The sequence below is a fragment of the Silurus aristotelis genome (assembly GCF_946808225.1).
Source record: "Silurus aristotelis genome assembly, chromosome: 26".
NCBI lineage: Eukaryota > Metazoa > Chordata > Actinopteri > Siluriformes > Siluridae > Silurus > Silurus aristotelis.
The window spans coordinates 4,368,742-4,387,952 of record NC_139599.1 but is presented as its reverse complement, the minus strand read 5'-3'; the positions used below and the strand labels follow the sequence as shown (position 1 = coordinate 4,387,952).

Sequence of the window (19,211 nt, the reverse complement as noted above, 5' to 3'; positions counted from 1 at the left end):
TCATTTTTGTCTTTTACTCCCCCAAAAAACCGCTCACAATGTGAGTTTGCTGTTTTGTCCAGACAAAATCCATTACGTTAAGGATGGATAATTAGAAATACGATCGTACTGATAAGTCAATGGTGTGAGGAGCAGTTTTGGAGGAAGGCAGCATGAGCGGTTTAATGGTGCGAGAGGGGGCTGTTGTTGCGGGAGGGTGGGGGGTACTAAAGGTATTCACATATGGGAATCATGAAACAATAAGTCCAGTGTGGAATGCTTCTATTTTGCACTAAGACTTGCTAATAGCATTACAATGATTTCCTTTAAATAGAAAAAAAAGAGCATGTGGCTCTTTGTGAGGTGTGTATCATGGAGTCTTATGGAGACTCATTGGCCATGATATTGGCAGATTATAAACCACCCTAATACTTTCACTGTAGTTACCAAATAATGAGATGGAGACCTTAAGGGGTGAATAGTATATGCATTTTTTTTATTGGGACAAATACAGTATTATGTTGTTAAATACAGTATTAAGTAGTAAAAAAGTTGACTTCGATGCTGAAAAGTTTTACTGTCTATAATAATAATAATAATAATAATAATAATAATAATGATAATAATAATAATGGGCTATTTTCATTTGACCCCCCACCAAAAAAAGAATTGTATGGAATCTCATTTTTTTTACTATTAAACCCCTGCCAAGGTTTTCCCCTTATTTCAGCCTACAAAAACAAATAACGGTAGGTCTTTTGGGGCAGACCAGGGTGGCTACGAAGGGGGAGGCAAAAAAAAAAAAAAGAATCCAGTTGAAATGCAAACGCTGCAATATCCCAGCCCCGACATCTGGAAGTGTTTTGCACCTTTTAGATTGGAATGTGTGAGCTTTGCTTTTTTCTCTCCATCTCTCTTTCACTCATTCTCTCTCTTTCTGTGCTAAACAACAAAGCGTCTCGTTTTTAAAACCCTCCCAAGCCGATGTCCGTGTAATGTCAGGATGGGCGATTTCGGTTCGTCTCAGCCTGTTCGGAGGAAACAGCAGGTCTGGAGAGAGCAGCTCCAGATTGGAACGTGTACACGTGTTTATGCACATGGTGGAGTGGACAGCCAAGTTTACTTATGGTCAAAAATAACAGGAGGGAAAAGGCGAGGAAAGGGGTGACCCTAAAATGGCTCTGACTCTATTTTCCCCCCTCAGTCCTACCTAAAGGCTGTGTTTAATTTATACACTGTATATTTGTCATAAAATCTCTAACTGGAGAGAAATGCCTGTGACTCATTGCTCTCTAATTCTGGCCCTAGAATTTGACTTTTTTTTTTAAATGTTTCACCCGTAATTTATGTTGCATTCATTGTTTAAGGTTCTACTAAAGCGATCTCCAAAGCAGAGATATAAGATCTAGTTCAAAAGCTGAAATCTGTCCCTCACAAACACTTATCTCTAATATTTCTAACTTAGAAATATCATAACTATAAATAACTATGAATAACGTCCACACAAAGTCATAAAAAATGCTCGGTACATTTATTTATTCATGTAATTTTTCAGTCAGCCAAACAAATAATGTAGAGACGGGTTCTTAGCTCTCGTAAATGTTCACATCAAACATCAGAATTTCAAAAATAGTTGAACATAGTGAGCAGAGAAGCATTTCAGCAACACACAACCGAGGTGAATTTGCTAGAACAGGAAAAGATTAGATCATTTTTGACCACTATTTGGTGCACTTGTCCTCAAAGTACCCTCAGATTTAAGTGTATATTACAGGTTTTTCACTATGGTCCTAAACATCTAATGCTAATCTAAATTTATAACAATTATTTGAAAGTTTTAAGGTTTGCTTCGTAGTGGTGTTTTTAATGTGACCACTCACACAAGGAACAAACAATACCAGTCTATTTTGAAGTTTAAATTTGATACAGCACGCTTTTGTCTCTTTGTCTAAACATCCTGTTCCTTCGTTCCAGTTTTGTTTAATCAAGCCATCCAAGCCATCAGCATCACTAGACCAGAGAGAGTCTTTTAAAACTCTTCTGCTTTTTGACCTATTGACTCTGATAATCTGCTTGAGAATAAATAATAAATGCATTTAATTCGGAAGCTGAGGTTCATCTTTAGAAGTCGAGCAAGTTCATGATTATTTTCTCATTTTCTCGTATGCTTTCCAGCACCACAGTATTCGGAATGCTAAAGTACCTCGTGCCAAGTAAAGTGCTAATCCACATTATACATAATAGTACTTTGTGTATTTACTGTTTCCATTTAAATAACCTTCCTCTTTATTACGTAAAGTGGCCTATTTCTGAGGGAAAAACCACAAAACCCAGGCACCTCTGGTCGTGCCTTCGAATCCCCACACGAGACATACTTGGGCCTATGAGCAAGTTCTTTACCTCTCGACTGCCTCAATTATGAGTCGTTGGGAGAAAATGATCTGTCAGTACAATGAAAGCAGAAGGTCTTTGATTTCACTTTCAGGAAGCTGAAGTTGGAGAAGGAGCTGGCTGGAATGTTGTGGAGGATTCGATGGGAGGATCTGCAGTTTGAAAGCCCCAACAAATACCACAGGCGCGCTGGCAGCCGCCTCACTCTGTCCCAGGTATCTTTTATTCCACTCTATTATTCTCATATCTGGTGGGCGGATTTTAGCCCTGATTCCTTTCCCAGCTGGACTCGTATTCTCCGTGCTGTCTTTTTTCTCGACAACTTTCTTAGCCCTGGTTTTATAACTACAATAAGTAGAGCTAACTTCTTATTCCGCAGTTTTTTTAGAACTTGGCTGCTGTCAGAACTGCTTAAAAGCCCCGTTTTTTTTTTTTGTGTGCATGTGTTTGGGGGGGATTTTTTTACAACCCACCGTTTAAAAGTGATAAACATAGCTTGTTTAAGTGAACGCACCAGCCAATTTAGCAGCTAACATCCACCCCGTGACAGGCTCTACTGTACACATGGCCATTTTTAAAACCCCCGAGACGCCTGAGTCATGACTGGCCCGTCTCTCGTTCTCAATAGTTTTGTTGTACGCTAAAATGACTCAATGGTTCTGACATTAGTATGATTGCTTAATGATCCAAAATAGCTTTAATGCTTTCTAAACTCTCTGTAGGATTCGGAAACGCTTAATGTCTAATGTCTTTTGCAGTAGGTAAACACTCACACAGTGGGGTTCATTACAGCTGTTTCATTACAGCTGGGCGTGTGTGTGTATATATATATATATATATATATATATATATATATATATATATATATATATATATATATATATATATATATATATATATATATATATATATATATATAATTTTTATAGGTATGGTATATATTTTAATGCATTTTCCAGGCTGTAATAATGATATTGGACACGTTTTACAATCTGCCCTACTTTATTTCACTGAAAGTGGGCAAGTTTTAAGTGCCATTTGTTTCATATTGGAAACTTATACCATGTGCCTTTTTTTAATATAGAAATAGCTGCTGTACTGTGAATCGGCACAGCATGAAAATACTGTGATCGTATAATGTACCGTTTAATTCATGTGAAACACTGGAGGGAATGATGCACTTCAATAAAAAACCAAGGTTTTAACATGGCTAATGAGTTCGTTTTAATGATGCATAAATTTCAATAATTAAATGTGCTTTTTAATCCTTTTATATCAATCAGAATTATAAATGAATTGGTTTTTAGCATTTTATTATTTTTTTTTATTTTATTTCATTTTAACTTTCAGAAACTGACACTTTATGAAAGATTTTGCTCCAGAAATCCAAGCTAACATTAAACAAAAGACAAAATATAATAAATGTACTACAAAATGTATTTAAATTTCCTCCAATTTAAAAATCCTCCAATAGTGTCTCGTTAAATCTCATTCGATTGTGTTGCTCTTGTCATCAAAATACACCTTTAAAAATGCATTTCTGGCCAAAAGTATGTGGACACCCAACCGCCACACCCATATGATCTTGTTGAACATTCATTTTGCTGTTATAATAACCTCCACTTTTCTGGGAAAGCATTCCACTAGATCTTACAGTATGGATTTGTGCTCATTTGCCCCAATTCAGAGCAGTGCTGAGGTGTTTTGCAAGGTTTCCTGAGGTGCAGTAGTCCGTTTCAGGTCTTCTTTTCCAACATTTTACAAACAACGTCTTCATTGACATTGTAATACACATGTTCTTAATTCACCAAAATAAATTTCTAATTGTCACAACAAACAAAGACATGTGGCATTACATATGGGTGTGATGGTCAGGTGTGTAGAAACTAATAATTCTTTGCAACACAATACACTCTGTATACCCTGGTCCAAGCCTTGCCGACTGATCCCACAATTTCTCACACTATCTTTTTTTTTAATATAATGGTATAATGTACACCATTTCGGTTTATCTGAGCCTGAATCGGTTCTTCGTGGTTATTTCTTTTTCCAGTGTGATAGACCTCGATGTTGATTTGAACGGCTGCTAACCTTGTGTCCCCTGTGTGCTTTTTCCAGAGGGGTTCCAGCTACGGCTCCTTGATCACAGCGCACGGAAAACATCAGCTGTTTGCAAAAACAGGCTATTTTAAGGTGAGGTTGAGTTCTTCTGACATTTTCCTTACCTCCGCTTTTCTACACACCCACACATAAATACTCACAGAACAGAGAGACCATATGAATAGATTTACAGAGAGAGATCCAGACAGACAGACAATGAGAGCAAAAGAGAGAAAAAAAAAGAATGCTACACTTTTTTTTTTTTTAAACTGGGACCCTACAACAGCAGAATTCCTGAGCACAATTAGAGACGAGACAACGAGCTGAGAAAAAATACGACAAGGTACAGTCCGAGCTTTAGAGAAAGGCAGATACAGACAGAGCTGGCTGCCCAGAGAGAGCAGGTAATGCCTGTACTGTAGCCAAGGAGCTTTAGAGACAGAGCTCCACTTCTTCACCACCTGTCCTTAAACTATGACGAAATTCAAAAACGATTTGATCCCAAATCTGAAATAATTTCATTTAAAAGCTGGAGAATGACACATAACTTCAGTATTTGATGCGGAAATTGGGAACCAAGCAGTGATACGGTGATATAGTCACACTCACACAAGCACACACACCCACACACACACACACACACACACACACACACACACACACACACACACACACACACACACACACACACACACACACACACACAGACAAACACATCCCTCATAGCAGACTGCACTTGTTTTTTTTTTCCTTCCATTTTGTTCAGGTTTTATTATTACAGAAAATACAGAAAATTTTAATAGGTAGCTGCAGAGAGAGAGAGAGAGAGAGAGAGAGAGAGAGAGAGAGAGAGAGAGAGAGAGAGAGAGAGAGAGAGAGAGAGAGAGAGAGAGAGAGAGAGAGAGAGAGAGAGAGAGAGAGAGAGAGAGAGAGAGAGAGAGAGAGATGCTTAGAACAACAATAAGACCTTCCATGGTAAAGAGAGAGCAGGAGAAACGAGAGACAGAGATCAGAGGAAGGGAGACAGAAAGTAAGTATAATGGAGACAATATAAAACTTCAGATCTGTAGAGAGAAAGAAAGAGAGATCCAGGCAGAAAGCGATAGATATAGAGAGAGAGAGAGAGAGAGAGAGAGAGAGAGAGAGAGAGAGAGAGAGAGAGAGAGAGAGAGAGAAAGTGAAAAAGAGAAGAGGGAGAGAGTGAATGAGGAGAGATGAATAGAGAAACAGTGAAAGAATAAATAGATAGAGATCTATTCAGAGAGAGAGAGAGAGAGAGAGAGAGAGAGAGAGAGAGAGAGAGAGAGAGAGAGAGATGCTCAGAACAACAGTGAGACCTTCCATGGTAAAGAGAGAGCACGAGAGGCAGAGATGGTTAGAAAAAGAGAGAGAGAGAGAGAGAGAGAGAGAGAGAGAGAGAGAGAGAGAGAGAGAGAGAGAGAGAGAGGGGAAAAGATAGAACGAGAGTGGCAGATAGAGCTATGCACACAATACAAATAGATAAAAAGAAAGAAATCCAGGCAGAGAAGGTGGAGAGATGCCTAGAGAAACACTGGGAGTATGGTAAAGGGTAAGAGGGGTGGAAAGAGAGAGATAAGAACGAAGAAAGAGATGGAAAGAGTGAAAAAGAGTGAGTATATGGGATAAATCGACAGAGGGAGAAGAGATAATACAAACAGATAGATAGAGAAAGATCCATATAGACAGAGAGAGAAAGAGAGAGAGAGATGCTTAGAACAACAGTGCAACCTTCCATGGTGAAAAGAGAGCAGGAGAAGCGAGAGAGATGAAAATGGGGAGCGAGTGATAGATGAAGAGAAAAAGAGAGGTAGAGGTAGAGAGACCAAGGCGAGAAAATACAGATAGATTGAAAGGGAGAGAGAATGAAAGAGAAAATAAAAGTGGGGTCTGAAGTCTTTCTCACTGCATTAGCCTATGATCACATTATATTGCTGTGTGTTGGCACGACTGTGGACTCCTGTGTGTTTGTTGTGCTAAATGAATTGGATTAGTGATGTCAGGACACCAGCAATAACAGCGAAGAGCCCTCGAGGTGCATGTGTATTTACTCACAAGCAATTCGAGACCTTTTTTTTGAGGAGGAGGAGGAACAATTGGCCTTTTGTTCATTCCAGTTACATCACACATACGATCAGCGCTACGTAAGAGGTGCACACCTGAAGCCCAACGAACGTCCAGACGACTCATTAAGGAAAAGTACAGCCGAAACGACATGAAACGATAATTCAGTGATTAAATAACCGCTTAATACAATGTCAATGTTCAGAGCCATTCAGGACAGAGCTGTAACTTTTCAAGAATCTTTTCATTTTTGCCAGACAAACATGCAGGATTTTATTTTTTGCTTCTGGTATTTTTCTTTCCACATGTGTCTGTAGTGAATCATTTTTCATTAAGCAGAATTTCTGCTGGTCCTTTAAAAAAGAGCTTTAATTTGTCTGAAACTAACCTTTCGCATTCCAATGTCGGACTTGTGTTTTTATTATAAATTCATTTGCAAAGAAAAATTTTTTTATTGAATTTAAATTACCATGGACTCTAAAATCTATTTTTTTGCAAAACAAAAAAACGTGTGTTTGTTTGGACAGTTGTTCTTTAATATAAACAAATTTAAAGTGACAATGTTTATCAATACAGGCAAATGCAAATGCAATTCCGGGATAAATCGGGGGCGCCAGATTCAAACCACGGTAAAGGGGGGGGATTACTGTAATTGCAAAGACTGTAAAAACCTGTTGCAGTTTATATATATTTTATTCAATGCAATATTAATGTTCTGTAAGTTTTGAGGTTTTTTTTATTTGTATAAAAATGAATATTCCCTTTATTCTATGGGAGATACAAACTTTTGCACTTGCCGAGTAATGCAGGGTGGACACTGCTGGAAAGCTAGTGTTATCTATCTATAGCTGTGACAAGTATCTTGTAGTTGTGTACATACAGTATACATATATTGTAACTTGAATTGGGGTAGTATATTGTAATTTGTTAATAATTTAACAAATTACACTACATGATTTAGGAAACCAAAGCAATTTAACACTGATCATCTCTTCATCATGGCACCTGTTAGTGGGTGGATATATTTATTAGGCAGCAAGTGAACATTTTGTCCTCAAAGTTGACGTGTTGGAAGCAGGAAAAATGGGCAAGCGTAAGGATTTGGGCTAATTTGTGATGTCTAGACGACTGGGTCGGAGCATCTCCAAAACTGCAGCTCTTGTGGACTGTTTCTGGTCTGCAGTGGTCAGTATCTATCAAAAGTGGTACAAAGAAGGAACAGTGGTGAACCGACGACAGGGTCATGGGCGGCCGAGGCTCATCGATGCACGTAGGGAGCGAAGGCTGGCCCGTGTGGTCCAAATCAACAGATGAGCTCCTGTAGCTCAAATTGCTGAAAAAGTTAATGCTGTTAATGCTTGGGTCAGGACTGTTTAAGCAACCAACACATTATGTGGCAATATTGTTATGCCTGGTCAGTGTATGTATCATCATCGTCATCTTAAAAATCGAAAAAATCTGAAATCGAACCATCATAACTCTGGGACTATCTGTATAGATTTTGGATTGTAAGATCATGAGTTCAAATCCCAGCAACGCCAAACTGCCACAAATGGGCCCTTGAGCAAGACCCTTAACCCTCAACTGCTTGTAAGTCAATCTAGATATATTGACGTCTTCCAAATGCTGTAAATATACATATGATTTTTTTTCTGCTGGAAAAAACAGGTTTTACACTACTGGGCATGCGTTTGGTGTTTTTCATGCTTTGTTGAATGAATACTGCTTTATATTTCAACGCACATGGATACTGATACACACATTGTTTTCCCTTTTCACAGGGAAACCTGGTGGCAATCAAGCACGTGAACAAGAGGATCGAGTTGACGAGACAAGTGCTGTTTGAACTGAAGCATGTAAGGCAAGAGGTTTGTTTGTTTGTGTGTGTGTGTGTGTGTGTGTGTGTGTGTGTGTGTGTGTGTGTGTGTGTGTGTGTGTGTGTGTGTGTGTGTGACTGTGAGCATGTATGAGCATGTGTGTGTGTGTGTGTGTGTGTGTGTGTGTGTGTGTGTGTGTGTGTGTGTGTGTGTGTGTTATCCTGCCGTTTATGACCACTCAGTAACCTCAGTGCCCTGTGTGGTAAAATACGCATTCCCTATTTCATGTTGATATTATAAGGTGTGTGTGTTTGTGTGTGTGTATGTGTGTATGTGTGTGTGTGTGTGTGTGTGTGTGTGTGTGTGTGTGTGTGTGTGTGTGTGTGTGTGTGTGTGTGAGGCAGTGTGGGTGGTTGGTAGGGGGAAGTGTTTGGGGAAAGGGGTGGAGACCAGCCTGAGGCCGTGGAAAAAAGGGGGGAGCAATGCTGGACAGTGTGTTTCAAAGAGCTGAAAAATGGCCAGCAGTCTCTGTGAAAGCACTGGAAAATGGTCTTAAGTAAAGAAAAAAAAAAAGTAGAAGAAAAGAAAAATAAAAAGCAATTTCCCAGAAATCTGCTTCAGAGACAGCACACGACTACGTCAGTATTCGAGATTCCCAAATCAAGACGTTCGCAAACGTGATGCATATTCTACACCGTCCACCATCTGTATATTATCTAACTCTTTCGTAATTCGGACTCAGACACATGGTCACTGCTGCAGTGCAAAAACAGATAACAGCTCTTTTGTTGATGGTGAGGGTTTTTTTGTGGGTTTTTTTCCCTAAAAAACAGACCGCAGCTCCTGGCAAAGCTGACCACAGTATGTTCGACACACATGTCTCTTAAAGTGGGGTTTAGTGACCCCCATCTGTGGGAGACTTAATTATTTATTTTTGTGACATAACTGTGGTGATTCATGTCAAGTACAACACAGTCTTACAAAAAAACAAAACAAGGTTCCTCTGGGTTTCTTCACATATTTCTAGGTTATACTTCAAACTTTTTTGAACCAGATGGACAAACTGTGAATTACAATAATTATAATATTATAATGAATGATTAGTATTTAGAATATTTGATTGAAAATAAATTCATTTATGATCGCCTCGTCATGTTTCTAGACCGGTCTGAGGGTTTCTGAACAGGCCAGTTTCACTAATGTGTTCATTTCCTGAGCAAAACCTAAACCTCCTAAAGGCAAGTACAAATATTATCCCTTGAAATCCCACTGCTGATTTAATAAAACTATCAAACTAAAATTTTAACACGGCGTAACCGGTTTGGATTCCATGCGTAAAACGTTTAAAAATAATGAGAAGTGACTTCAGTAAATAAATACAATAGTACATGTTTGACAAATGTGCTTGAAATTGGACCGGGTTCGTAAACAAACTAGGTGCAGCGATCAAAGTGGTTCAAGGACATTCTTAAACGCTGCTCTCTGTGATAAGTGCTATCTCCAGGATTCAATGGAGGAACGTGCGGGAGCGGACAGGTTTGATTGCGGAAAACACAATAAGTTAAGAAGAAGGAAAGTTTTTCAGCACAGGGAATATTATGTTGCACCTCACCAGGGAGGTGATTATGTAGGTCAAAGGCTATGCTAACTGGCTTTAGCCTGGGGATGTAGAAGAGATGTGGTTGCTCATTGGACCTTTGAAAACGTGGTTTTGAGGTTGCTGTGGTCGTAGCAGCTGAGAGTAAAATAATATTATAATAACCTGTATTTATGTTCACTGGTCTTGCTCTTCAGATCCATCTGGGCTCTAATTAAAGTGCACTGTAGAAACAATGCTTTTTCTGTGTGTTGCTTGCAGATGAGGGACGTCCAGTTCAACCATCTCACCAGGTTTATTGGTGCTTGTATTGATCCTCCGAACATCTGCATTGTAACAGAGTATTGCCCCAGGGGTAGCTTGCAGGTACACGCCTGCTTGACACTTTGTACACATTTTTGTTTTTAAATCTTGGTATTTTAAATTTTCATGTAACTAGCAAGTGTATTAGATTGCATAATTGCATGAAAAACAATTAAATGTTTTGTATTTCACGCCTCATGTTAGCTCTGTATTATATTTTATGTAATTCCATGTCACCGATAGCCATTTACAAATATCATTTAAAAATATGAGAATAAATATCTAACAAATATCTTTATGTTAATAACCACTTATATTAATCAGGTGATCAACATAAGCGATCCAAAATGGATTATTGGTTTGCTGGATCCTGTACATAAATGTGATCATTTTCACAGCTTTACTGCTAGCTAAAATTTCTGCTAGAAATCCTGTCTCATGTTAGCGATCATGTTGTACTTTAGTGAAAAATCTTATTCATAGTTGTGTATAAATGTTACTTTTTTATTGCAGTAAAAAATATTTACATTTAAACTAATGATATGACTTACAATCCTGTCAGATGAGCTCATCCTAGCTATCTGGCTATTTGTTAGCAGGGGGAAATGATAGCATTTATTAATTTGACCTAAATTTCTGTCAGAAATGATGTCAGCTAAACTTACATCAGTCATCTTGCTTTTATTCAAAGTAAGAGTTGTAAGCATTTAGCAATGTAAGTACAGAATTCTGTCAGGTTATCAGATATTGATTGGTCTAGCATTGTAAGTTCGTACAAATATTAATATGACCTAGAATCCTGTGAGATTCACTGATTGTAGCTAGTGGAGGAATGATAGCATTTAATAATATGACCTCAAAATCCTGTCAGAACATGTTATATTAATATATATTGCTGTAATATATAAAGCAGTAAGGATTTTCGAGTCTAAGTTAAAAATGAGGTAAGCTAATGTTAATGCTAGATATCTAGCATTAGCAGTCTTGCATTTGTGCATGTGGCTTAAAAGTTAGCTTGATGGCTAATAAAATCTGTGGTTATGTCAAATTTTAAAACCAATACGATACCATAGACCATAATGTTTTAATTAATATGTTCCAGTTAATTTTTATTCCACAATCAGTTTTTCCTCAGAGGTGTTATTTTGATGTTTTGTTCTTGCAGGACATTTTGGAAAACGAAAGCATCAACCTGGATTGGATGTTCCGCTTCTCACTGATCAATGACATTGTCAAGGTGTGTGTGAGTGCACTATGCCAACTCGTTCTGCCTTATTAAAGCGATGCACAACTTAATAGCTCTCTCAACAACATGCAAGCCCTGGAGAAACCGAATTCATGCTGTAAATAATCTGTCCTGCTAAAAGGATTTTAATAGTCCTAATAGCCGAACCGGACATTGTCTTTGGGCTACTTTGGCATTTTGTTCGTGTGTGAAAGAAACCCCATTAGTGATCGAAAAAAAGATGGAACGATGGTACTTTTAAAAGATGGGGAGAGAAGTAATTTTAATGCTAATTCATATCTTTTTTTTTGGGAGCAGAAACACAAAAAACACCTGTCTTTTAGTGAAAACGTTGGTCTGCTAATAAATTACAAAAGTAATCCACCAACACAGAGTGAAATCTTGAAAAATAATTTGTACTTAAGGTCAATTTATGTGCAAACAAAACAAAACAAAAAAACAAAAACTAAAAATTTTAAAACCTTTTTATTGCCTTTTAATTTTAAACGTTTTTGAGTGGCCTTTTGTAATTAATTCAAGGCTTTGAAGTGCAGTAAATAATCCCATTATTTTTCTGGTATAAAAAAAATGAATTAATTGTGCTTTTTTTTATATGTAATTAATGTTTTTTTATGAAGCTCAAGAGCATCTCTGATGTATTTATTGAATTTTCTGCAACATTTAAAAAATAATTTGGAATACTTAAAGGCAAAAATGTTTTAATTGCATTGTTCTGCCTTTTTTGTTGCCAGGGAATGAACTATCTGCACAACAGCTACATCGGCTCCCACGGTAATTTGAAATCGTCAAACTGCGTGGTGGATAGTCGCTTTGTCCTTAAAATTACAGATTATGGACTGGCGAGCTTCCGGGCGTCCAATGAGAATGAAGACTGTCATGAACTGTATGCAAGTAAGCAAATATTAAGCTACAAATCTAAAGTTCGACGTTAACGATTGACATAAGTGAAATCTTTTTCAAGTTTGGATCATTTGCTCTTCTTTTTTGTTGGTTTTATATTGCAGGAAAATTATGGACAGCTCCAGAGTTACTGATTTATGACAGACCTCCACCACAGGGAACCCAGAAAGGAGATGTGTACAGTTTTGGTATCATCCTGCAAGAGATAGCTTTGAGAAACGGGCCATTCTTTGTGGAAGGCATGGATCTGAGCCCGAAAGGTAAATTATATTCACTCTTTCATACTGTTAGAGAGAATACACCCCATATTCATTCAGGCCTGCTTATAATGGATGGTGTACTTGGATGCAATATGGTGAGCCAAACCCTAAAAACAGGAGGAGATTTAAGAATGGATAATGATGATCATGGCATTGTTGCTCATTTTTGCCTCACAGGGTGCCAAACTTTGAATTGTGAAATTAGATAGAATGCTAGCAATAAATTGTTAGATCTATTCATTTATTATTAAATACTGTTTGTTTAAGATTTGTCACTATTATTTCAGATGGAGTAAGTTTACAAAGCGAATAAGGCCTTTTTAAATTGAACCTAAAATGGCAGATTTTATAAAAAAAAAAAAAAGTATATTATTGTGGATCAATACATACAAAATTTATAAATTAAATTAGATTTGCTGCTTGCTGAAGCTTCCAGCAAAGGCATTTGGCCTTTCAAAACTCTCTTTTGTTTTGTCCAGTAGAAAAGACATTTATTAGAAATCCGTGATGACTTTTTGGCTAATCACTGCTATGCATTTTCGACAGGAGTAACAATATCAACAATATGAAACAGTATTTTTTTCACCAAATTGTTCTGTGTTTCAGAGATAATCCAGAAAGTGCGGAATGGCCAGAAGCCATATTTTCGCCCCACGACGGATAACTCGTGCCACTGCGAGGAGCTGACCACCCTGATGGACAACTGCTGGGCTGAGGATCCCGCCGAGCGCCCGGACTTCAGCCACATCAAGATCTTCATCACCAAACTCAACAAGTGAGTGCCGCTGCTTTTGCACATACCAGTTTGGCCTGACAGCCTGGAGTTCGGCACGACCCGAGTTTCTTTCAGCTAAGAGATACAAACAATGTGATAACAATATTTACTGTGATGTGCTAAAACATAATATTTAATGCTGTAATTATGAGATTTTTTGATGGAAGGACATAATTACAATAAGATTTAAAGATAAAGATGTAATAGATTTATCAATACTACATATCTATGCACACCCTATTAAACATTTTCATGATCTGTTGTAATATACATTAGAGACCTAAATTTTTGCTGCTACATTTAAAAAAAAAATAATTATTTATGAAACCCTATTTTTCTACTTCTACTATAAGGATTCTAATGCATACTTATAAAATAAAGAATCAATTATTGCCTATATTGTATTTCAAATGTCAAATGAATGTTCAAGCAAAAATGTGTCATTTTGAAACTAAATGTACCTTATTCCGAAAACTCCAGAATTACACATTAAAGCTTTACTTGCTCATGTGCTTTATCTTCATTCAAATGATATTCAAATTAACAAAGCTTTTAGTTAATAAGCTCACTTTTTCTATTTCTATATAGAGTGGTCTGTGAGATTTTTTTTACCTCCACAACTTGACATTTTGGCATTTGATCGGTGAATGGCTTCCAATATAGATTTAAAACAAAATGTGATTGATTTATTGAGGCAACTTGACACGTTAAAACGTTTTTGCTAAAATGTATGCCAGGCATCGTTCATTTGAAAAGGGACCTCTTTTCCTAATGAAATGCATTGCATGTGGTAGGTAATGGAATCTTTTTTTTTGTATGCAAAACAATAGCTTTTTGGCGATTTGTTGTGTTTGAATATTCATATATATATATATATATATATATATATATATATATATATATATATATATATATATATATATATATATATATATATATATATATATATATATATATGAATATATATATATATAAGACTTTCATTTTTGATTTATTCGCCATCACTGTTATAAATGCAAACAAGGAAAAAATGGTGCATTTACCAAGACTTACTCCAGAGATGTTTCTTTTTCCACACTCATAGTTTTGTAATGCTGCATGTAGGTGTGTGAGTTCTGACCCAGAATAGATCTGAATCATTCAATGCTCCAAGTTAGGGCACCAACCGAGGATGATTCAACCCACATCTACATGTCTCGCATAAATTCTCAGCGTTATATTTGTAATGCACAAGTCTGCAAACTGCCATATAAACAGGAACCGGGCTGGATTGAGATCGTGTTTTGCTTCACGCAACAGAGGTACAGCATCCTCCAGTTAGTTGCCATTAATCAGTCATAAGCAAATAATTACTCAATGGAAATAATCTGTGGGAAAAAAAATCAATCATTTAATCAGATTAATCTTGGTTTAGATGTCTTCAGAAATCCTGAGTCTGTCAGGTTATCACATAAGAACTGGCCTACTAGCATTACCAATGAACATTATTAGCATTTCTGTGTATCTGTTAAAATGCTGACAGGAATCCTGTCAGATTAGCACAGATTAGCTAGGAATAATAAATGTTGGGAATGTTAAAGTTTAATATACACACTGTGTGTATTATAATGTCTGACAGAAATCCTGTCAGATAGCTTGTTACTTATCCTAGCTTGCTAGCGTTACAAGTGTTATTAATATGTATTAAAGTATATTTAAAATTCTGACAGACATCCTGTCAGGTTAGTTCATATAAGATAGCCTGCTAGCATCAACAGTGACAATTATTAACATTCCCAAAGTACAAATTTAGGAATTCTGACAGAAATCCTGTTCCTCAATTTAGCTTATAAAATATGTGAAAAGTACACACAGGAATGCCCAGAAATGCTCATAATACATAATAATAAATTATTAATTATAATGAAATGGGAAAAAAGAAAAATCATCAACTATTTAATTTTTGATACAATCACAAATCTGTCTATAATTTTTTTATTTTTTTTTTATAAGTTATTTTACATGCAAAATATTTGTGCTTTGTGGGTTTTCTGACTGCTGTGCTTGTTTGTGGCAGAGAAGGGAGCACCAGCATCCTCAATAACTTGCTATCTCGAATGGAGCAGTACGCCAACAACCTGGAGAACCTGGTTGAGGAGCGAACACAGGCCTACTTGGAGGAGAAGAGGAGAGCCGAAAATCTGCTTTACCAAATCTTGCCACAGTGAGAAAACTTTTTTGGAATAAAGTGCATAAAGTGGGGGTTATATTGTAACGTGCACATGAGTTTTCTTATTGCTGCCAAGCTCTTTAACCACAACTTGATGAATGAAAGGTTATTAAGCTCTTTTCCTACACACACACCCACACACACATACACACACATACAAACTACTTGGGATGTACTTTCACTAACAGCTTTTTCCTTGTATGCTGAAAATAGATGATTGTCCTGGCATTGTCCTCTATTTTAGACATAATTATGTAAGCAGGGAGGAACATTAAAGCCAGCTGAAGTGACTGCTGAGGACTGTGGGAACGGCTGAGAATTTTAAGCCCTTTTTTTTGCGAGAAGCAGGAAAATCCACGTCTCTGGCTCTATCATTAATTGTTTTGTTTTTTTTTTCCTTTTGTGGAACGAAGGATTTTTGTTGTTATATCGGGAAATAGGCTGAGAACCAGAGCCCCATTTGGCTGCCAGGTAGAAAAGTGCTCACAAATTAATGTTTCATTTTATTCCTTGTACATGCATTTGCTTGAAACATACTACAACTTCTTAGTAGGCCTGTCACGGTTCTAAAGGTTTCAGGTCTGGTAAATTGCTCATGGCTGCCCCCGTTATTATTTTTTGGTCAAAATACATTAGTGTTAGAATTACATCCTGGAACTGTGAAGTAATTTTTCTGAAGTTTTTTGACCATTTAAAATTTTTTTGCTCACAGTTCAGTAGCAGAGCAGCTGAAGAGAGGAGAGACGGTGCAGGCAGAGGCTTTCGACAGCGTCACCATCTATTTCAGCGACATAGTGGGCTTCACTTCAATGTCTGCTGAAAGCACACCGTTACAGGTACGTATGCATAATGTTTTCGCAAATCAAATTTCCGTTATAATTACACACCATTGCATCCAGTAGTCATGGTGACATTACAGCATAAAGAGCTTTAGCATGAAATATTATAAACATTATAGCTGTATATAGCAGCATTTATTAAGCAGTAAATTACAACCAAGTACACTTCGATTGACCCTGAGACAGAAGAAAATAAAGCTCCTTAAAAAGATAAAGCCGTTTTCCTATCTTTGGCTTTCCCTAGGGTAGATGTCTTCTTAAAGCGTGATCAACTTCTGAGGAAGAAGGCCTTAAACTCTGATGGCCCAATATGGTCTTGAGATGGTTATATCTCCTGCCAGGAAAAATTCCATTAGTTATAGAGGGAGAGATGTGGTTGTGTTTGTCTGAATCTCAAATCATATCCAAGGAATTAGACAGCAAACAGAAGTCTCGGGTTAAATCCAGCCAGTACATTGTTCAAGCTTTCAGCAGAGTAAGGACTCTTTGTAGTGACAGAGGACCATTGACAGGGTCTGAGAATAATGGAAAGAAGAAAGCCATACTATGACACATTAGAACAGATCCCACCTGAAATGGAAGTTGTGAGATGGACACTTACATAATCACTTAGGATAACAATAAATGGATGAAAAGTTTATTGCTGATTTGCTGGTAATTTTCTATGTATGTTTAGTTAACATTTATTTATTCATAGAACAAATTTTCAGTGTTGTTGGTTCTTCACAAATGTTTTGAACAGTAACAAAAATTCTTCAGGATAGAGGGTCTTTTGCTGGTTGGGGTGTAATCTGACAATGCTTTGTTTTTGTCTCATTAACTTTGAGGGGGTTATAGCTTAATGGGTAACACATCTGCATTGCACCTCAAGGTTTGAGGGTTGAAAACCTGCCTTCACCCTATGTAAGGCGTTCTCCATGCTCTGCAAGCTGATGTCTAAATGTTCCATAGTGAGAATGTTGTGATAAGCCTTGTGATAAGTTGCCATCATGTCCAGGGTATCTTTTGCCTTGTGCCCTGTGTTCCCCTTCGTCACCCTGTGAAGTATCAATAGTATAAAAGATGTATAAAACTTCATAATAGAGAAGAACACACCCTGATTAATAGCTGTTGTAATGTAATAATCTAAAATAGTGCATGTTATTATTTATATTCATATATATACCCTTTTCTACACTGTCTTTATATAATCTCCATCATTATATCCCAGCATCAGTGTTTTCCCACATACTCACACTGTTACGCTGCACATACTGTGTTGCTCTCATTGTGTTGTATTCATTATCACTTGTTTAATTCATGTAAATCTATTTCTCGCTACCGGCCTGTGTTTTGGGCTCGAATCCAAAAGAGGCGGAAGAAGCTATTCTCATTTGAATTGAGAAAAGCGGTTCATGCAGAAATGCGTCAAACCAAGGCATTTATTCATATCTTACATTTTTTATTTTTGTTACTGAAGCTTCATGGAAAATAATAAACGGAGAAAATAAAATAGGGGTGTTTTACATAATCTGAGGCAGCCCAAAATATATATATATATATATATATATATATATATATATATATATATATATATATATATATATAATAGTAATAATATTTTTGTCAATTCAGATGTCAGAATGATCTAGTAAATTTCTTTCTAGTAATTTGAGTACATTTCTGCTGATGAATTATGTATTTATGAAAGTTTCCTGACTGACATGCTGCTGAAACATGATGTAAAATGTCAAACATTTACGTTTTCATGTTCAGACTGCAGATAATTTATTGGATATACCAAAATAATGCTTCTACATAATGCTTCATGAACAATCTATAACTGAGAACTTGTCTGTCTGTAGGTTGTTACACTGCTGAATGACTTGTACACATGTTTTGATGCCATCATTGATAATTTCGATGTCTATAAGGTAAGAAACACTCTTAATAAGCATTTAATGCTTATCACAATCAATTATTAATTTTTTGCTCTTTCGATGTGAGACTAATAATGCAACTTCTCATTGATCACGACATCTACCTTATTCATTTTAGGTGGAGACCATCGGAGACGCCTATATGGTGGTGTCTGGGCTCCCTGTACGTAACGGCAAACTCCATGCACGCGAGATCGCCGGGATGTCATTAGCTTTATTGGAGCAGGTCAAAAGCTTTCAAATCAGACACAGACCCAACGACCAGCTGTGGCTACGAATCGGAATTCACACAGGTACGTTTTTCTGCTGATGGCTGTTTGGGTTGAGGGAAATTTAATATTTTTTTTGAGTGTGTGTTTACATGTACTAAATAATCAGATTAACTACAAGAAATAAGGTTTTTCCTGCAATTTTGGCACCACATTTATGTATATGCAAGTAATCTGATTATCAGATAACTTCAGCTATCAACTAGTAATTATGTTTCACAATAACTTGGTAATAGCACTGGCCACAAGTCAAGTTAAACCAGAGCAGCATTTCTTGGCATTTGCAAACAAAATTTTTATCCAGTAATTGGATTTTTGGTTGCTTCATTGGTATTAATTTATTAATTCGAATTGAAATATTTTATAAAAAAATTAATATAATAAATATAGCTACCGTAATTTTATTTTAACAATTGACACGCTTCCAAAGTAATAAATAGATTCAGAATATGAATTCTAAATTCATAAACTAGTCCCTAGGTTTATCCCTAATGAGTGAGCCAGTGGCCACAGTGACACAGAAAA

General features: G+C 36.8%; 1 protein-coding gene across 5 annotated transcripts in view; it reads left to right on the top strand.

Moving 5' to 3' along the window:
- The window catches only part of npr2 (natriuretic peptide receptor 2), a 50,068-nt gene that overhangs the window by 25,162 nt on the left and 5,695 nt on the right, over positions 1-19,211 (top strand). For 3 of the 5 annotated variants that reach the window (XR_014531751.1, XR_014531753.1, XM_083531073.1), the window contains exons 8-19: positions 2,465-2,585; positions 4,489-4,563; positions 8,334-8,408; positions 10,228-10,332; positions 11,435-11,506; positions 12,247-12,406; positions 12,520-12,675; positions 13,282-13,450; positions 15,507-15,653; positions 16,372-16,495; positions 18,343-18,411; positions 18,536-18,710. Coding sequence is in view for 2 of the 5 variants with exons in the window: in XM_083531073.1 (XP_083387199.1) it covers positions 2,465-2,585; positions 4,489-4,563; positions 8,334-8,408; positions 10,228-10,332; positions 11,435-11,506; positions 12,247-12,406; positions 12,520-12,675; positions 13,282-13,450; positions 15,507-15,653; positions 16,372-16,495; positions 18,343-18,411; positions 18,536-18,710 (1,448 nt within the window). In the remaining 3 variants the exon portion in view is untranslated. Of the gene's footprint in view, positions 1-2,464; positions 2,586-4,488; positions 4,564-8,333; positions 8,421-10,227; positions 10,333-11,434; positions 11,507-12,246; positions 12,407-12,519; positions 12,676-13,281; positions 13,451-15,506; positions 15,654-16,371; positions 16,496-18,342; positions 18,412-18,535; positions 18,711-19,211 lie in introns of all 5 variants that reach the window. The other 2 variants (XR_014531752.1, XM_083531072.1) reach the window with 1 other exon arrangement.